Source organism: Crinia signifera, chromosome 6, assembly GCF_055691185.1.
Source record: "Crinia signifera chromosome 6, ASM5569118v1, whole genome shotgun sequence".
In the NCBI taxonomy this organism is placed as follows: Eukaryota; Metazoa; Chordata; class Amphibia; order Anura; family Myobatrachidae; genus Crinia; species Crinia signifera.
Genome location: NC_139222.1, coordinates 16,780,886 through 16,799,210, shown reverse-complemented (window position 1 = coordinate 16,799,210; position 18,325 = coordinate 16,780,886). Strand labels below are relative to the sequence as shown.

General features: G+C 45.5%; 4 protein-coding genes across 14 annotated transcripts in view; 1 reads left to right on the top strand and 3 right to left on the bottom strand.

Annotated features, from left to right (window-relative positions):
• Window positions 1-17,649, bottom strand: part of LOC146010017 (uncharacterized) — an 83,188-nt gene extending 65,539 nt beyond the window's left edge. For both annotated transcript variants that reach the window (XM_083150794.1, XM_083150797.1), the window contains exon 1: window positions 17,605-17,649. The gene's annotated coding sequence lies outside the window, so the exon portion shown is untranslated. The remainder of the gene's footprint in view (window positions 1-17,604) is intronic.
• LOC146010000 (uncharacterized) overlaps window positions 1-18,325 on the bottom strand; it is a 475,993-nt gene that overhangs the window by 315,868 nt on the left and 141,800 nt on the right. The window lies entirely within an intron of this gene.
• Window positions 1-18,325, top strand: part of LOC146010056 (uncharacterized) — a 260,220-nt gene that overhangs the window by 228,845 nt on the left and 13,050 nt on the right. The window contains exon 1 of one of the 2 annotated variants that reach the window (XM_083150912.1): window positions 17,139-17,868. The exons of the other annotated variant lie outside the window; for it this stretch is intronic. The gene's annotated coding sequence lies outside the window, so the exon portion shown is untranslated. Of the gene's footprint in view, window positions 1-17,138; window positions 17,869-18,325 lie in introns of those variants that run through there. 2 annotated transcript variants of the gene reach the window in all.
• LOC146010076 (uncharacterized) lies at window positions 6,842-17,709 on the bottom strand. 9 transcript variants are annotated; one of them, XM_083150965.1, is made up of 6 exons: window positions 17,576-17,709; window positions 14,987-15,036; window positions 14,824-14,901; window positions 13,929-14,026; window positions 13,652-13,835; window positions 6,842-8,548 (listed from the first exon to the last, which is right to left on the bottom strand). In XM_083150965.1, exons 3-6 carry the CDS (start codon window positions 14,888-14,890, stop codon window positions 7,221-7,223), a joined length of 1,677 nt encoding a protein of 558 aa, XP_083007091.1. In that variant the 5' UTR covers window positions 14,891-14,901; window positions 14,987-15,036; window positions 17,576-17,709; the 3' UTR covers window positions 6,842-7,220. The 9 variants fall into 9 exon arrangements, with proteins under 9 accessions (XP_083007091.1, XP_083007092.1, XP_083007093.1 ...); XM_083150966.1 differs by having other exon boundaries at window positions 17,556-17,681; XM_083150967.1 differs by having other exon boundaries at window positions 17,605-17,622.

Here is an 18,325-nt window from a genome sequence, read left to right as displayed (position 1 = left end):
AATGGAGAATGTTTAATAAAATGTTTATTAAAAAAAAAAAAAAAACCTTTGTTTATTTTATACAATTCTAATGGAATTCTATTCGGCCCTGAAGATTTACACCATGAAACACCTTAATAGAAGCCTCATCTGGTGTTAAAGCTGCATTCAGACAATCCCGAGCCACATGTGACAAAGAGGGCAGGGGTATACGGTGTACATAAGCACACAACTCCAGCGGACTACGGATTAGATTAGTTTTATATAACTAACTATTAGGGGGTTATTCAATCTGTAGGTCACGGCACTGTGACCCTGTCCCGTTCTCGGTCAGCTCGACCGAGAACATGCAGGCGGGATTCAATGTCCCGCCTGCAGCGAGATGAGAAGGGGGTGTGGCCGCGAGTTGCGGCCGGGAAGAGGCGAGCTGCAGCCGGCAGCTCGTCACTTCCCGGCCGTTCTCGGCAGCTTGTGATGTCGGGCTCGTTCTGCTGAGATACCCTGCTCAATGCTGTCGAGGAAGACAGCATTGAATAGGGCCCGGCGGGCATCTCCCCCGACGGGAGATTCTCACCGGTGATTGGCTGCTGTGTGCACCTATAGGGAAACACCTTGGGGTCTGGTCATGGACCATCGATTATTAATAATTATCAATGGTTTATGGTCGATGTAGAATATTTTTGTCCATCATTTGGGGAGAAACAGATGGTTTCCCTACATAGAAGGCACAGCATAGCCAAATAGATTATTTTACCCCAAGATGCCAGGACACAGAGAATAGCTCCACCCCAAACATCCATGAAGCCACGCCCCCAGGTACCGATTGGCCTTGGGGCAAGTTAGTCAAAGAAAAGGGATGAACATCGATAGGTGAATCCATTGATGGTCATCTTGCCACTTGTACTATCACCATCGATGGCAACCAAACCGATGGCCATTCCGAATACATATTGGATATTTTTTTAAACAGCTCCTAGTGTAATATATGAACTGCACGGACGGTGTATTTCTGGTAGAATTAACAATTAGAATTATTAATACCGTCTAATTATCTGGCGCAATATAAAGGGGAATTAAATATATACTGAAGTTTTTAATAGTGAATCATATACGATCAAAACAACCCAGTGAAGAAACCGCTATATAAAAAAATTATTTATATAGGATTTTATCTGCAGTCTATAGGTGACCAACAAGTAAGACACCAGCCAATGAGACGGCAGTCAGTGACCAGCCAATGAGACGGCAGTCAGTGACCAGCCAATGAGACCGCAGTCAGTGACCAGCCAATGAGACACCTTATTATAATCATCTGTTCATTTTGCCACAGCCAATAGATATATTCTCCTCGGTGTGAGGAATAATTACAGCTTAGATTGTCTGTATGTTAGATGTGGTACATTACCATAGTCAGCAGGCATAAAAGAACATTGGTCCCAGTATATGGGAACCAGTTATAGGGGACTGCTGATGTGACGGATGTAGTTCTGCCACTTACAGGAGCTGATATTTTTGACATTTATTTTCTTTTTTTATTTCTATAAAAATAAATGTCAGTCTGTCTAACATCGAGGTAACTCTGCTGCTGCCATCAGACGTATTTCAATTGGACTGAGGAATAGTCACAGTTACACATCCAGTAATCCACCAGTCACTAGACAAAGAATAATAATAAACGCACAATTCCGGTACATGGGAAATAGCTAAGCTAAACGTGGTGACAAAACAGACGTGGCTGCTTGTGGTTTAATCTGTAGATCTATGAGGTCATCGAAGACGGCACACAGTTTCCTCCTGTAGCAAATGCTTGTATTTGTGGTGCACTGTTCATAAAAATTAAATATTCCCACTCACCCTCCTGTAGACAGAATAGTGGTAGAACCGGCACTCCAGGTATAAAGATCCAATGTAATTTTATTAAGGCGTGAGAGAAATGTACACACACGGCCCAACAGCCGTTTGAACAGCACACAGCAGTCTTTCACAGCACCTAAGGGAAGACTGTTGTGTGCAGTTGAAACAGCTGCTGGGCCGTGTGAGCGATTCTGGCTTAAAATCGCTCAACAATATATCGATCAGTGTACTGGCAATAGCTCTCCGCAATATATTGCTCAGTGTACCGTTTACATCAGCGACCAGCGATTTTGGCTGAAAATTGCAAGCTATTCTGTCTCTACCTCATTTTGACTAGAAATCGCTGGTCGCTGGTAGACAGTGCATTGTGCACCAGCGACCAGAATTTTGAGCCATAATCGGAGGAGCATGCTCCTGAGACCAGCGACCATGAAGGGCTGGCAGCGCGCTCCCGGCGATTTATCTCCCACAGCACATGAAATCACTGGCAATATGGTCCCTCGGTGACCATATTGCCAGTGATATGTGCTAATATCACCCCCTTGTGTACACAGCTTTAGGGTTAACACAACCTTGGGTCATTATCGGGGCTTAAAGTGGTCCTAGAGAGGTAGTGGAACTAATTTTCCCTGCCAACTCCCCCCGCCATTAGGCAGAGCCAGTGCTAGGGTGTCCAGTGCTCCCCTACAACTACAAATGTGTTACCTAACGCTAGGGTGGCCAATCCCGGGATTTGGCCCCAAAATGTCCGGGATTTCAATCCCAGGATTGGAGTATCCAATCCCGGGATTCGGGATTAGACTGCGCATGCCAAGTCTAATGCCGGGCAACATCTGAGCAGCCGCTCAGATGCTGCCCGGCTGTTCCCGACCCGGTGTGTGGCCTGCGCAGTGTGATTCGGTCATAGGTCACAATGCGCAGGACGCAGCGTGGCATCACCAGCACCCGGAACACGCTCGCTGGCGGGCCTATACCAGCCTCACGCGTCATACCCGACACGCCTCCCGCGTCATTCCCGATGCCTGCCCCCGCACCACTGCTGCCTGCCCCCCTCCACAGCTCCCAAAAAGTAAGTTATGTGGGGGTACAGCGGCAATTTTCTTTTAGGGATGCCAATCCCTGGATTGAGCATTTTTCAATCCCGATTCCTGGGATTGAAAAAATGCCCCGGGATTGGCATCCCTACCTACCGCCCATACTTTATAAAGGAACAGTGCATGTCAAAAAAGGGGTGTGGTAACACAAGAAAGTGTGGCCACACAATAGTATCCCCAGTTTACAAAAAAGAGAAAGGTGTGTCGCTGGGTGATGCACCTGAAGAATGATTCATTTAAAATGTAACCTTTATTAGTTATATTGTTAAAAAATGTAGCGAAGTAAGAATGGTAATAAATAATTAATTAGAGGACACCTCTCTGTTGTGGGTGATTAGCGACTTAGGTGACTTATTCTCAATGTCTAATGTGGAAAAAATCTTTGTATGTACCTAGTTGTACAACATTGACAAAAGACAGGGTGTCCCTGATATCAAAAAAAGAAAATAGGGGAAAGTTTCAGCCAACCCACAATATAAGTATTATAGTTATTGAAGCGCCACCTGGTGGTCACCAATTTACTGCTCTATTTAAGAAAAAGGAGAAAAATTGTTCAGGAATGGGGACAGGTAGTGAAGAAATAGAAAGTAGAGCCTGAGTAGATAAAGGTGTGTCAGTATATCCCTGCAGTGTGATTGTTGCACGGCAACTGCTGCTGATTGTCGTTAGTGGATTGGCTAAACCAATCCCCACAATTGAGCGGGTTTTATCCGTGCGACAGTTGCATATGTGGATATGAAAAAATGGGTTACTTCTGTTCACATTAGGGAAGGGACACCCCTGGTTGGCTATTGCCCTTGCAGGGAATTGTCACTTCAATCGTGAATGTGTGCCCAGAAAGTGACGATAGAGCTGAGATTTTATTAGTTACACGTATAGACTACTCAACATGCTGCTTTCTCCCATGTGCTCTTGGCATTGGTGGGTGATGAGCGATGTGTCTTGTCTTCAGTGTCCCAGAAATTAGAGTTAGTTAGATAGGACAGTCCTATGATTTTATAGTGACCAGTAGGAATGGTATCTATATCAATGAATGGACCTTTTTATAAGTCCACTATGGTTCCTATCTTTTAATTTTCTATTATTGCATAGAACACTTAGATCTCTAATTACAGATAATAAATAATGCAGTTATTTTAAGCAGGGATATATTGGTTCCCCTAAGAGGGGATCTTACCACTTCCCAGTGGAATAACTGGTGCTAATGTAAGGTAAGGTCCCTCAGGGGTCTCAAGGCCAGGTGGGACTGGTATATCCTGTCTGGCTTGTGGATAAATGAGTGGACAAACGGCCGTTTCGCGGTAATCCCGCTTCCTCAGTGTCCTAAGAAGCTGTCTGGCCTGTTGCCTGTGATATTGTGTGGGTTGACCAATCCCTAAGCGGAGGTGTGTATCTTGTAATCCAATAGAGAAGATGGGCATTTAAAGAGGATTGTATATGTATACAGTATCCCTGGCAACCTGTTTTTAGGAGGTAATGATTGGCTGATGTCTTGTCACATGCCCCATCACGTGTCCAGTCACGTGCGTGATCATGTGACCCCCTGCAAGTACTCAGGATGGAGGTGCCGCTCTATGTAGATGGCATAGACCTGACTGCGCATGCTCGCCCGTTGTCATAGTGACCAGGCAACGATGCTCTCATAGCGAGTGTGTCCAGCTGATCGCCATCGCAGGCGGCATCAATGCAGGTGCGCCTGTGTGCCCCTCACCGTGGTAATTATGGAGGTGTACATCTAGTACTGCGCTTGCGCGCTAGTAGTCATGGAGACCTGGCAGCGGGATTGTGAATTTACGCTGGCTACCCCTGTGTTAGTTATGATCGCGGGGCAGCGCAATTTTACTTATGTTGGGTTGTCTGAATGGTGAGTGAACGGGAAAATGATGCCTGTTGGGGATATATTATAGTAAGAGCTATAATTGTCTTTTGACAGGGATATACAGAAAGAGGGGAGGGGTTTAGTGTACAGTGATTTTTGCTATATATTTTGACAAGCTTGATACATTGCTAGTTAAATTCGTGGTGAGATAGTGTCAGACTATACTGACATATCTGTGGGGTGATGGACTATCTCTAAGTGATAGGGAATTGTGTTAGTTTTGATAGGATGTGTAATAAAATGAATGTGTTAATTTTTAGTGGTGGACATGTAGGTTAGTGACACTAAAAAATGTGCTGAATTTAATGATGGTGAGAAAAAAAAATTGTGAAAGAGAATGAAGGTGGGGAAAGGGGATATGGGGTGGGGAGAGGAAAGGTGGAGGGGGGAGGAAGAAGAGAGGGTAAAAAAAGGGGGGGATGGGGGGGGGGGTTTGGAGGGGAAGAAAAAGAAACTGTATAAATTGTTATATACACATCCTTTTGGAATGGCCTAATCTTAATCTATACATAGGATTGGCATCGCCCACATAGCTGTGTGGGCATATTTGGGCCAGACAGTGATACTTATAAGAGGGAGATTTTTTTTTTTTTTTTTTAAATGAAGGGGGATAATTTGTGTAAGGTTTTATTTGGTATTTTATTAAAAGATGTATTCTATAGTGTTAGGACAAGGAAGGTCCAATTTTTATTGGGATTATTTCAGCCCAAAAAGGAGGTATAATTGTTATATTCATTCAGACCATTAGGACTGACTGTGTTGAGATAGAAGATCCATTTCGTTTCTCTTTGGAGTAGTTCTTTCGTGATATCTCCTCCCCTAATGCCCAGTTTAACTTGCTCCAGCCCGAAGGCCTTAAGGTCTTCTGGTTTGCCTTGATGCGAAGAGAGGAAATGGCGAGCTACAGATGTAAGTTTTCTGGACTTGGAGAGGTCCGTCTTAGCGTTGCGGATATTGCCAATATGCTCTGATAATCTTTGTTTGAAGGCTGGAGTTGTCATTCCTACATATCGTAGGTTGCGGGGGCTCTACTGTCTATTTCTTCACTACCCGTCCCCATTCCTGAACAATTTTTCTCATTTTTCTTAAATAGAGCAGTAAATTGGTGACCACCAGGTGGCGCTTCAATAACTATAATACTTATATTGTGCGTTGGCTGAAACTTTCCCCTATTTTCTTTTTTTTTATATCAGGGGCACCCTGTCTTTTGTCAATGTTGTACAACTAGGTACATACAAAGAATTTTTCCACATTAGACATTGAGAATAAGTCAAGTAAATTCGCTTATCACCCACAACAGAGAGGTGTCCTCTAATTAATTCTTTATTACCATTCTTACCATCAGATAAGCAGTTTCAAGAATACTGCAAATCACAGACGGGGGTTTTCCTATACAAGGAATTTTGTGTGTATATGTTTTGTGTGTCACGTATGTTTCAAGTTATGTCCAAATCTAATAAAAAAATAAAAAAAAAGTCTGGTCTCAGTCGGTCCTGATGAAGCTTTCTAAGCGAAGCGTACGCTGACCCTGTCAGCATCTGTTATGACTCACTCATTCCCCTCCCCACATACCAATGTGTAAATATTGGTGAAACTGTAATTCAGCCTGAGCCGCAGTACAGCACTTGCGCCAGTCTCCACTGGGCACACATCAGAGGTCACGGTGTGTGGCGTCCACACCGAGATACACTGATCCTTGTGACAGATTTGAGACTGCTGGCGCATCCACCCGCTACCCGCCATTGTTATATTTGCGGATTTGTGTGTCACGTATGTTTCAAGTTAAGGTCCAAACCTAATAAAAAAATAATAAAAAAACAACAACTATTTTATGACAATGAATTAAATGTTAAGTTTTAATCAAGTGTGCCCCCAAACAAAGAGAGTACTTTCTCTTTTCTCTTCTTCAACGGTATCTTACTCTCAGGGGAGCACCTCCACACCGCTTACTTGTGCTGAGGCACATGGTTTTAGACATTGTGGATATTGTACTATCATTATCTCTCATTTTTTGAAAATCATCTTGTTTGGTGGGTATTAGTGCATAGGTATATTGTCCCGTTCCCCGTTATCCCATGTTCACACACGCTATTCAGAGATGTGCAGATGCAGATCTCTTGCACAAGGATAGTGTTGGTGTAAATGCATGGAGATAATGATGACCGGTTTTATCACAAGGAAAAGTCTGTATAATGGTGAAAATTACATTTATTCCCAAACATAGAAAGTGGCGGCAATTGTGACTGCTTTATGTGGGACTCTGAATTATGCCTTTTTATCATTACCAATGTTAACACTAATTTTTAAGTAGTGGCAACAAAGATTCACACTTATCAGCTCATTAACATTTATTTTCTTGTACAAGCAGCTCATTCGTGTAATAAACCGTTAACACACTCAGAACATGCAAATTACTATGGTTTCACATCTTTGTGAGTGCTCTGATGTCTAACAAGGTTCTGTTTTGATGTAAACCTTTTCCCACACTCAGAACATGGAAACGGCTTCTCGCCTGTGTGAGTTCTCTCATGTGTAACAAAATTTGATTTCAGGGTAAAAGATTTCCCACACTCAGAACATGAAAATGTTTTTTCACCTGTGTGAGTTCTCACATGTACAACAAGATCTGATTTCTGGGTAAAACATTTCCCACACTCAGAGCATGGAAATGGCTTCTCCCCTGTGTGAGTTCTCTGATGTATAACAAAATTTGATCTCTGGGCAAAAGATTTCCCGCAATCAGAACATGAAAATGGTTTCTCACCTGTGTGAGTTCTCTTATGTGAAGCAAGATCTGATTTCTGGGTAAAACATTTCCCACACTCAGAACATGGAAATGGCTTCTCACCTGTGTGAGTTCTCTCATGTGAAACAAGAAATGATTTCTTAGTAAAACATTTCCCACACTCAGAACATGGAAATGGTTTCTCACCTGTGTGAGTTCGCTTATGTGAAGCAAGACCTGTTTTCTGGGTAAAACATTTCCCACACTCAGAACATGGAAATGGGTTCCCACCTGTGTGAGTTCTCTTATGTGAGGCAAGAGCAGATTTCTGGGTAAAACATTTCCCACACTCAGGACATGGAAATGGCCTCTCACCTGTGTGACTTCTCTCATGTGAAACAAGAAATGATTTCTTAGTAAAAGATTTCTCACACTCAGAACATGGAAATGGTTTCTCGCCTGTGTGAGTTCTCTGATGTGCAGCAAGACCTGATTTCTGGGTAAAAGATTTCCCACACTCAGAACATGAAAATGGGTTCTCACCTGTGTGAGTTCTCACATGTATAACAAGATCTGCTTTCTGGGTAAAACATTTCCCACATTCTGTACATGGAAACGGCTTCTCACCTGTGTGAGTTCTCTGATGTGCAATAAGAGATGATTTCTTGATAAAACATTTCCCACACTCAGAACATGGAAATGGTTGCTTAACTGAGTGAGTTCTCTGAGGTCTAACAGAAACTGACTGATTTATAAAACATGTATCACATTCAGAACAGGTAAATGTGTCAGCACCTGTATGAGCTGCTCGATGTGTAGCAGTATCTGAGTTACCAGGAGAACAGTCCTCAGGATTATAGGTATCAGGTGATTTATCTGCACTGCGAAGCACTGGCTGCATATTTAGGGTAATGGAGGTGTCTTCTGGAGAATCCTGTGTGATATTATCTTCTGTTTTATAATCTGGAGACAGAATAAGACGTCCCTCCGAGGTATTCCTGCTTCTGTGTCCATCTGCTGGAAATAACATACAGATATAGAGATATCGCTCTTCCCCTTTCCCCTCACCCATTTCATACAATTAGTGAGTACAAGTTATTCCGTTATAAATACTTTCCTACAGTACTAAATATCATGCAGCAAATAATGGGATTTATGTAGACGAGGTAACCCTAATATTAGTGCATTGGGAGACACTGAAGTATTGGGAGCCGGGCAGTGTAATGGTGTGTACACATGGTGAGATTCCTTTGCGATTCGATCCCAATGCAATTGGCATGCAATTTGTACCATTCAATTTTTGCTGTTGCGACTTTTGCTAACTCATGTGCGATATATTTGCAATTTTGACATTCTGTACTTTCGCTGCTGATGCAGACTTTCTCAAGGTCGAAACGCGTTGGTGCGGTGCCACTATTTCTGATGATTGTTTGTTACCGAGTCGCCCTATACGCCGGCAAACCGTGAGTGAGCTCCCCAGGTTTCCATCTGGCCGCTTTGTTTTTTTTTGGCTGTGTATAAAATCTGGCACCGGTTTTTATGTCATTTTTACAATAAAAGAAAACCTTTTTTTTTTTTTTTATTCAATGGAGCTGGATTGAGAAATTCTTATGTAAAGAAACCTTGATGTGAGTACCACCATTCTCTTACATGTAAGTATTCCTGACCAGATTGATACAAAGGGATTTCCTAAAAGAAACCTTTATATATGGGGGTATGTGCATGTGGCCGAATGAATTAACTTTGGGAAAGAAGCAGCCCGAGATCAACACCTGGTAAAATACACCCGAATTATTTGTAAATACCACCCACAGTAGAGCGCCGTCCTCCGATGTTTTTCTTTGTATATGCTCTTGTTTGACCAGGTTGATAACTCCTGGTAGATGAGGTCAGCTGCACTTTAAATTGCACAACAGAAATCCAACCCATTTACTTGTATATAGGTCGACAGGGTTATAGGTCGACACATGCGTTAGGTCGACAGGTCAACATGGGTTTTTTGACCTGAATGTTGACACCATAGTGGCTGACCGGAAATAACATACCCCCTGTTGTCACATATCGGCTCTTAAAATAAATAAATAAATAAAAAAAAACACATGTCGACAATTTCACTACCTTACCAACGTCGACCTGGTGACCCCTTACATCTAATCAATGTCAACATTTCAAGCTGCTAACCTATGCTCCTGTCAACATACAGTGGTCTACGGAATGCATGTCGAGCTTTGAGGTGTTCGTCTACCTATTATTGTAAACTTTATCGCAGTGACATATTTTGCATGTGACATCATTTAAAAAAAAAAAAATCCCCGGCCTGTATTTCACACTTGTTTGTCACATGGCTGCATGTGCTAGCAGCAAATCACATGACAAACCAGCATGGAACGCAGGCCAGGATTGTAAAAAACAAACAAACGATGACACATGCCCCATGTCGACACATTATCATTTTGATATATTTCAGGGTTGCCTAACCTCTCTGATTGGCCGGGAGGGTCCCGGAAATCCCCCCCCCTCCCCCGGTTATGGGGTGCTAGCCTCCTGGAATGCTGGTCTTCTCCCACCACAGGGGTCAGTGGGGGTCCGTGGGACCAAATGACGCACATAGGGTCACTCTATCCCTGCCCCCCATGCAATGCATGAACAAGCAGCATTACATGGCGGGGAGCGTGGCCACAAGGGCGCAATTGTGATAGGCACGCCCCCAAAACCTGACATGACGTTCCATTGTAGCTCCGCCCACATCCCGTGTCCCTGCCTGGAGGAACTGGCTGCCCTCTCCCGGAGAGGGAGGCCAGAAAGTAGACAACCCCGATATATTTTGCATGTGACACAGTCTTTTCTAGTCTAGACGAGGAGGGGGTTGGAGTTCCCGCACAGGTTTAGAGATATAATTGTCATGTACTACATCAGTCCTCGGGTTTACTGACCAGAACTGAAATTCCATTTGGTAATGTGTCTTTCTGTATTTTGGGTTCATTTACCACCACAGTATACTATTTGATGACCACCAGTGGTGCTCCCTAGAGTAGGTTGTATACAAGGAGAACACATACCCAGAAACTGTGTATTGATTTAACAATGCTAAAAAAATATTGCTATTATATCACGTGTAAAACACAAAAAATCCTTTACTGCTCCAAATAGCTGGAAATGGTCCATAGCGAAAAATATTAGTTTTTGAATTCTGTAATTAGAATCAATTAGATAAATGGTGGGTCAGCCGGACCATTGTTGGGGGTAATAAGAGTAGATGGAGTTTTCCAAAAAATGTTAATTTCTCATCAGTGTCATATGGCATGAAATACCTTCATTTCTGCCGCCAAATATCACTCAATTATGTGGGTGATTATAGGACTAGTCTTCATTTCAAGTCCTTGTAGTTCCTCCTACCTGCCTGGGGTGTCGCTGTCTGCTGTGGTGTTTCTACAACAGTCTGGTTTGTATCTCAATATTGCGATACAAACCAGACTGTTCTTGAAGTACCACAGCAGACAGCGACACCCCAGGCAGGGAGGAGGAACTGCAAAGAGCAGGGTGCTAGAATGACCACTATATGACGGAGGCTTAAATCATCGGTCACAAGTTAAATATGTGTTGGGCTGTTTCCGCTGATAGTATATTGGGACCATAGGCCTTATTATGATTGCATCTCAAGGCTGCGAAATTCGCAGCCCTGCAAGTCCATCAGACTCCGCCCTCCGCCCGCAATGACGATAAATGTAATGCTGAATGCCCGGTGTTTCCTGCATTGTGGCACTTCACTTCATTTGCCTGCTACAAATGCCGTTCTTGTGAGTACAGTGTAGCTCAAAACTCTCTCAGTGGATACAAAGTTTCATATAGGTAAAATTTGTGGTGCTAGAGTATCTCGTATACATGGCAACTGTTCCTCTGCTGTCTCCCGATTGTACGGGACTTAACCCTCGATTGGCTCAATTACAAAACTAGACGTGCATTATTAAAGGCTCTTCTGCAAAAGCCAAGTACTTTTATGTATTGTGGTAAATAGCCAAAGATAATTTAGGATGAATTAAAGGTAAAGTCCCATATTAACGATAACGTTCCCCTCCTGAGGTGTTTGGATGTAGCGTGAATATGTCCGGTAGGTATCCGGATGGATGCTGGAGATTGTGGGGCTCCACAGGTCCCGCTACTTTCCCTGCCCCATGTACAGTTCCGTGCAGCTCAGACAGGTCCCACCATGCGGCACACAAGTCGGCTGTGCTCCAAACCAGTGACCAGAAGGTCACGTGATGATTGACCTGACGTACGTTTCGCTGGAAACAAGCCTTTCCAGTAAAAAAAAAAAAAAATCACCCCTGCACAAAATCCTTCCCGTTTAAACATTGGTGGTAAACAGTGGCATAAAATAAGTAATTGGTTTTAAAAAGCTCCTCCCCTTTCATTGGTGGTTTCAGTGGTAGCGCAAGTGGACTTACCAACTTTCTATGCTGGACTCTACCAGCACAGAACACTTGCTGCCTACGGACTGACTAAGAAGAATGGGCGGGATAGGAGAGGCTGGGTGACGTAGATCGCATCGCATATGAATTGCAAGCCATAAAAACAAGCGATTCAAACAATCTACATCTGATATACACTATATAGTCTTGGCTGCCCTGTCTATTTCGCTTTTCGATATGTGCTGAACAGGAACACGCATTGGGTTAAAAATATGTTCGATCACCACGCGATGTACATGCGATCACAATAGGATTTTCACTATATAGTCAAAATCGAATGCCAAATCTCACCGTGTGTACACACCATAAGAGAACTGTAAGACTGGGTGTCATAATATCTACTATACCCCATGACCAGTTTCTGTCTGCCCACAATTCCTTCATACCCACTTACCCGTACCTTGGACCACACTAAAGCAGCCCATACACGGTCCGTTTAACGGATCCGTTTGGGACTTCAATAGTACACATCGGATCGCATCCCTAGTGCATGCACTGCGATCCGTTACGATGTGTACCTAGTACAAAAAGTATGTGCAGCACATACTTTTTGTATTGTACTATGTGATGCGCGGGAGCGCGCATCGCATAGTACAGAACGGAGCCATACACAACGGACCGTGTATGGGCTCCATAAGATACATTTCCCTCATTAGTCTGTAAAGACAGAGGAGGGTGCGGGATAAGAGGCCGCTGTAGTGACAGAGGAGGGTGCGGGATAAGAGGCCGCTGTAGTGACAGAGGAGGGTGCGGGATAAGAGGCCGCTGTAGTGACAGAGGAGGGTGCGGGATAAGAGGCCGCTGTAGTGACAGAGGAGGGTGCGGGATAAGAGGCCGCTGTAGTGACAGAGGAGGGTGCGGGATAAGAGGCCGCTGTAGTGACAGAGGAGGGTGCGGGATAAGAGGCCGCTGTAGTGACAGAGGAGGGTGCGGGATAAGAGGCCGCTGTAGTGACAGAGGAGGGTGCGGGATAAGAGGCCGCTGTAGTGACAGAGGAGGGTGCGGGATAAGAGGCCGCTGTAGTGACAGAGGAGGGTGCGGGATAAGAGGCCGCTGTAGTGACAGAGGAGGGTGCGGGATAAGAGGCCGCTGTAGTGACAGAGGAAGGTGCGGGATAAGAGGCCGCTGTAGTGACAGAGGAAGGTGCGGGATAAGAGGCCGCTGTAGTGACAGAGGAGGGTGCGGGATAAGAGGCCGCTGTAGTGACAGAGGAGGGTGCGGGATAAGAGGCGGCTGTAGTGACAGAGGAGGGTGCGGGATAAGAGGCGGCTGTAGTGACAGAGGAGGGTGCGGGATAAGAGGCGGCTGTAGTGACAGAGGAGGGTGCGGGATAAGAGGCGGCTGTAGTGACAGAGGAGGGTGCGGGATAAGAGGCGGCTGTAGTGACAGAGGAGGGTGCGGGATAAGAGGCGGCTGTAGTGACAGAGGAGGGTGCGGGATAAGAGGCCGCTGTAGTGACAGAGGAGGGTGCGGGATAAGAGGCCGCTGTAGTGACAGAGGAGGGTGCGGGATAAGAGGCCGCTGTAGTGACAGAGGAGGATGCAGGATAAGAGGCTGCTGTAGTGACAGAGGAGGGTGCTGGATAAGAGGCTGCTGTAGTGACAGAACAAGGAGAATATGTGACTCTCTGTAATAAGTGATTATTACTCACCTGTGTTGCTATCTGTAGGGATTTCCTTCTCTTTACACTCCTGGTCACCCCTCACATCCGTCTCTTCTACCTTAATAACAGTCACATCCATCTCTTCTTCTTCTGTATCTTCTACCTTAATATCAGTCGCATCTGTCTCTTCTCTTACTATATCTTCTAACTTAATATTAGTCAGGCCTCCACCCTAAATAAGAACATTAAAATATTAGTGTATGTGACACACACAGCTTCTCTACAGATCATGTAGTGAATACTCACTATGGTATATCCCACCTACCTGATCCTCCTGTGGGGTCCTGTGAGACTCCTCTGTACAGTGCTGGGAATACAGAGGACGGGGACATCTCTCTGGGGTATTCCTGTTACTGGGTCCATCTGTAGGAGACACAGTGACTGAGTACATTGTATATATGTGATTATCCTGGGAATACAGAGGACGGGGACATCTCTCTGGGGTATCTCTGTTACTGGGCCCATCTGTAGGAGACACGCAGTGACTGAGGACATTGTATATATGTGATTATCCTGGGAATACAGAGGACGGGGACATCTCTCTGGGGTATCTCTGTTACTGGGCCCATCTATAGGAGACACACAGTGACTGAGGACATTGTATATATGTGATTATCCTGGGAATACAGAGGACGGGGACATCTCTCTGGGGTATTCCTGTTACTGGGCCCATCTGTGACAGAGGAGGGTGCGGGATAAGAGGCCCCTGTAGTGACAGAGGAGGGTGCGGGATAAGAGGCCGCTGTAGTGACAGAGGAAGGTGCGGGATAAGAGGCCGCTGTAGCGACAGAGGAGGGTGCGGGATAAGAGGCCGCTGTAGCGACAGAGGAGGGTGCGGGATAAGAGGCCGCTGTAGCGACAGAGGAGGGTGCGGGATAAGAGGCCGCTGTAGCGACAGAGGAGGGTGCGGGATAAGAGGCCGCTGTAGCGACAGAGGAGGGTGCGGGATAAGAGGCCGCTGTAGCGACAGAGGAGGGTGCGGGATAAGAGGCCGCTGTAGCGACAGAGGAGGGTGCGGGATAAGAGGCCGCTGTAGCGACAGAGGAGGGTGCGGGATAAGAGGCCGCTGTAGTGACAAAGGAGGGTGCGGGATAAGATGCTGCTGTAGTGACAGAACAAGGAGAATATGTGACTCTCTGTAATAAGTGATTATTACTCACCTGTGCTGATATCTGTAGGGATTTCTTCCTCCTTAAACTGCTGGTCTCCTTCTGTATCTTCCCACATATCAGACAGATCTTCTCCGTTATTAAAAAAAAATATATAAAATCAGAAACCTCTTCAATCACTTTATTTTTTTAGATGTAAATCTCTCTCTCTCACCTTCGGCTTCTATTAGTTGGGGATTTAACTCTGAGTCCAGGCTCCACTCCCTCACATTAGATGAAAATATATTTCAGAATACTACAGGAATCCAGCAAGCATAAAATCACATCACCCTTCTCCTAGAACTTTACAAACCCTTTAATTGTGCAGAATGGAATGTAGACCATGTAACAAACCAGCCTCCATCTAGGTTTTCGTTCTCTTAAACAACCTCACCCCTCTGGCAATAGCAGAAACATGGCGCACACAAATCAGACACTGCCTCATCTCCACCTCCAGGTTTGGAAGCAGACAAGGAGATGGGGTTGGAATAGTTCTTCACAATGTGCGATTTCAAGATCCCGATATTCTCCTTGTGTCTGCAAACTACGGTACTCTTTACTTAGAAGGGCGCCCACGATTTTGATCGTGGGCATCATTAGTAAAAAATCTCGGGCATCTCGGGCATTAAAAAATCGGGTGCGATCAACCGACGAGATGCCCGAGATTTCCCATAGGGAACAATGTTAAATGTCTCAATTGACCCAATTTTCCTGTTCAATGCCTCAATTGACCCGATTTTTCCATAGGAAACAATGTTAAATGGGCCACAGAGGCCAAATAGGCACCCTGAAGTGTATAATGGCCACCCGAATTGTTAACGCCACCCCACGATCAACGTCAACCCGATGCGTGGCGAGCGCAGCGAGCCCGCGAGGGGCGGCGGTACGCGTCCTACGACCTTTTCATACCCCCACTATCCACGTCGGCGTGGAGTTGAGAATAGAAAGTGTGGCGAGCGCAGCGAGCCACCGAGCCCGAAGCGTGGCGAGCGCATCGAGCCCCGCGAGGGTACGCGGACAGCTGTGAAGCCCGCGAGGGGATGCGGATACCTGTGAAGGTATCCGCGTGCGCTCGCCACGCTTCGGGCTCGGTGGCTCGCTGCGCTCGCCACACTTTCTATTCTCAACTCCACGCCGACGTGGATAGTGGGGGTATGAAAAGGTCATAGGACGCGTACCGCCGCCGCTCGCCACGCTTCGGGTTGACGTTGATCGTGGGGTGGCGTTAACAATTCGGGTGGCCATTATTCACTTCAGGGTGCCTATTTGGCCTCTGTGGCCCATTTAACATTGTTTCCTATGGAAAAATTGGGTCAATTGAGGCATTGAACAGGAAAATCGGGTCAATTGAGACATTTAACATTGTTCCCTATGGGAAATCTCGGGCATCTCGTCTGTCGCATCGCACCTGATTTTTTAGTGCATTCAATGCCCGAGATGGGCGCCCTTCTAAGTAAAGAGTACCCAAACTACTCTCTGTAACCTCTGCTCCTGGACAGTCCCTATGGACTGACTCATATAGACATTGTGGTGGTCACTGCCTGTTTCTGTAGACTAGGACTTATTTCTGATCTCTAGAACAGACTTTTCTCCCTCCCAGATCAGCACCTTATCACCTGCAATGTCTCCTCCATTACTAGAACCTCTCTGCTGAAGAACCCTCATGTCAGCAGAACTCTGTGTGATTACACAACAACGTTCCCACCTCTCTGCCAAAGCTTCCCGGGTGATCTACCATCTACCACTGCTACCGATACACCACAAAGTAGAAGAACCAAACTAATGAATACACAGCCGTCTATATTTAGTGTTCCACGCATCTTATTGCACTGAAACGAACTTGACACTATTGTTTACAAAAATTGCTATTCCCCTTACCTAATACAAGTATATTGACGATCCATCACAATGTTTTTTTACAATTCCTGCACATGGGGATATTGATACGTGTTATTTTACGATGTCCTATTTATACCGCATAAATGTTGTGTCACTGTGTAATAAGTGACACAGTGGGGTTGGAATCAGAATCTCGACCCACAGGATCCAGAAATTCAAAATCCCAACGGATCCCAGTAAGAATTTAAACCCTGACTCATTCCATCCTACAGCAGAAGGCTGAGGCCACACTTTGCGGTTCAGCGGGACACGCTTGGCCAGAAGCCTGCACAAAGGCTCGTATGTGGCTGCCCACACATATACGCGGGCAGGTCTGCAGCCGCCAAGTCCTACAGCAGCATGTTGGGATGACCACATTGCAAGACTAAAACATATATTGAAATGCATGTGCTCACGGTTATGGGTCGTCATTGAAAAAGGTGACAAATGAAACATGTCACCATGTTCAAATGGTCAACAAAAGGTTGACACTAAGAAGATCGCAATAAGTTGTTCACTTTTTATATTTATACCCAGCTGTATGCTACACCTACATCCCATCTCCCCAGATAACAGCTGCTGGTTCTCTATCAGAGCCCAGTGCTGATGCCCATCTACATAATAACTGCTATACAAGAGGAATAATACTGTGCCTTAGGGGCCACACACTGCTGGCAACAAGCCTGTGGCAGAGGGTGGGATGGGGCCCCAGTCACTGTATTGGGATATACAGCTATGATGTCCCCCCTCAGCCACAGCACACGTGTCAGGCCGGGCCCTGGAAGCGCCGTCTGCACAGCAGCAGCAGCTCCCGGCCGGGCGTCACATTACTGTGTAGCTATGTCACCCGCTCCTCCCCGCCTCACCCCTGTCTGTGGGGACACACTTCCGCCGTCAGTCGTCACCTGCTCTCACCCGGACACAACAGCAGGTTACACACGCCGAACTTCCGGGTAATGTGCTCCTGCATTGCCGGAATGTGCGTTTGTGCGAATTCCGGTCTCTGCGTTGCAGAATACTTCCGGTATCTGCGTTCCACAATACTTCCGGTATATGCGTTCCACAACACTTCCGCACTCTGCGTTCCACACTCGGAGTTTCGAGGCCTAGCAATATTTTTCTGTCCTTATAGCAAGTTGGGGGTTGCGGAGGAGGCAGCAGGGACGATCCAGTAATCAGGTAATTACATCAAGTATTTATATTACTTGTATATTATTTTTAATAATAACAGGTGGCGCAGCATGTGGTGCTCTGTGATTATGATGCAGGTGGAGCAGGATCTGGTGTCCTGTGGCAGTTATATCAGATTTGGGGGTTTTAGTTAGCAGACGCTTGCCCTGTGACTGTAATAGACCCATATACACTATTACAGTACCATTCCAGCATGTCCTGAACTGGGTACAGCATAGATGGAGAATACTCTGGCATCCTGCTACAGAGATGGAGCAGACTCTTGTGCCCTGTGTCTTTAATATCAGACCAACATAGCGGACCCCTCTGACTTGTCCTGGACTCCCTAACATATGGCTGCAGTCACCTCTATTATAATACACAGGAGGTAGTCACATAGTCACAGACATAATGTGGAAAGGAGAATTACGACATGTTAGTAATGTTATGTAAAGCATTGAAACTG

Coding starts and splice junctions, on each gene's coding strand:
- LOC146010076 (XM_083150961.1), bottom strand. CDS start 16,715: ATGGATCGTCAATATACTTGTATTAG. Junction 14,027..14,823: donor CCCTACAGATATCAGCACAG/GTGAGTAATAAT, acceptor TGTCTCCTACAG/ATGGACCCAGTAACAGGAAT. Junction 8,549..13,651: donor CCCTACAGATAGCAACACAG/GTGAGTAATAAT, acceptor TGTTATTTCCAG/CAGATGGACACAGAAGCAGG.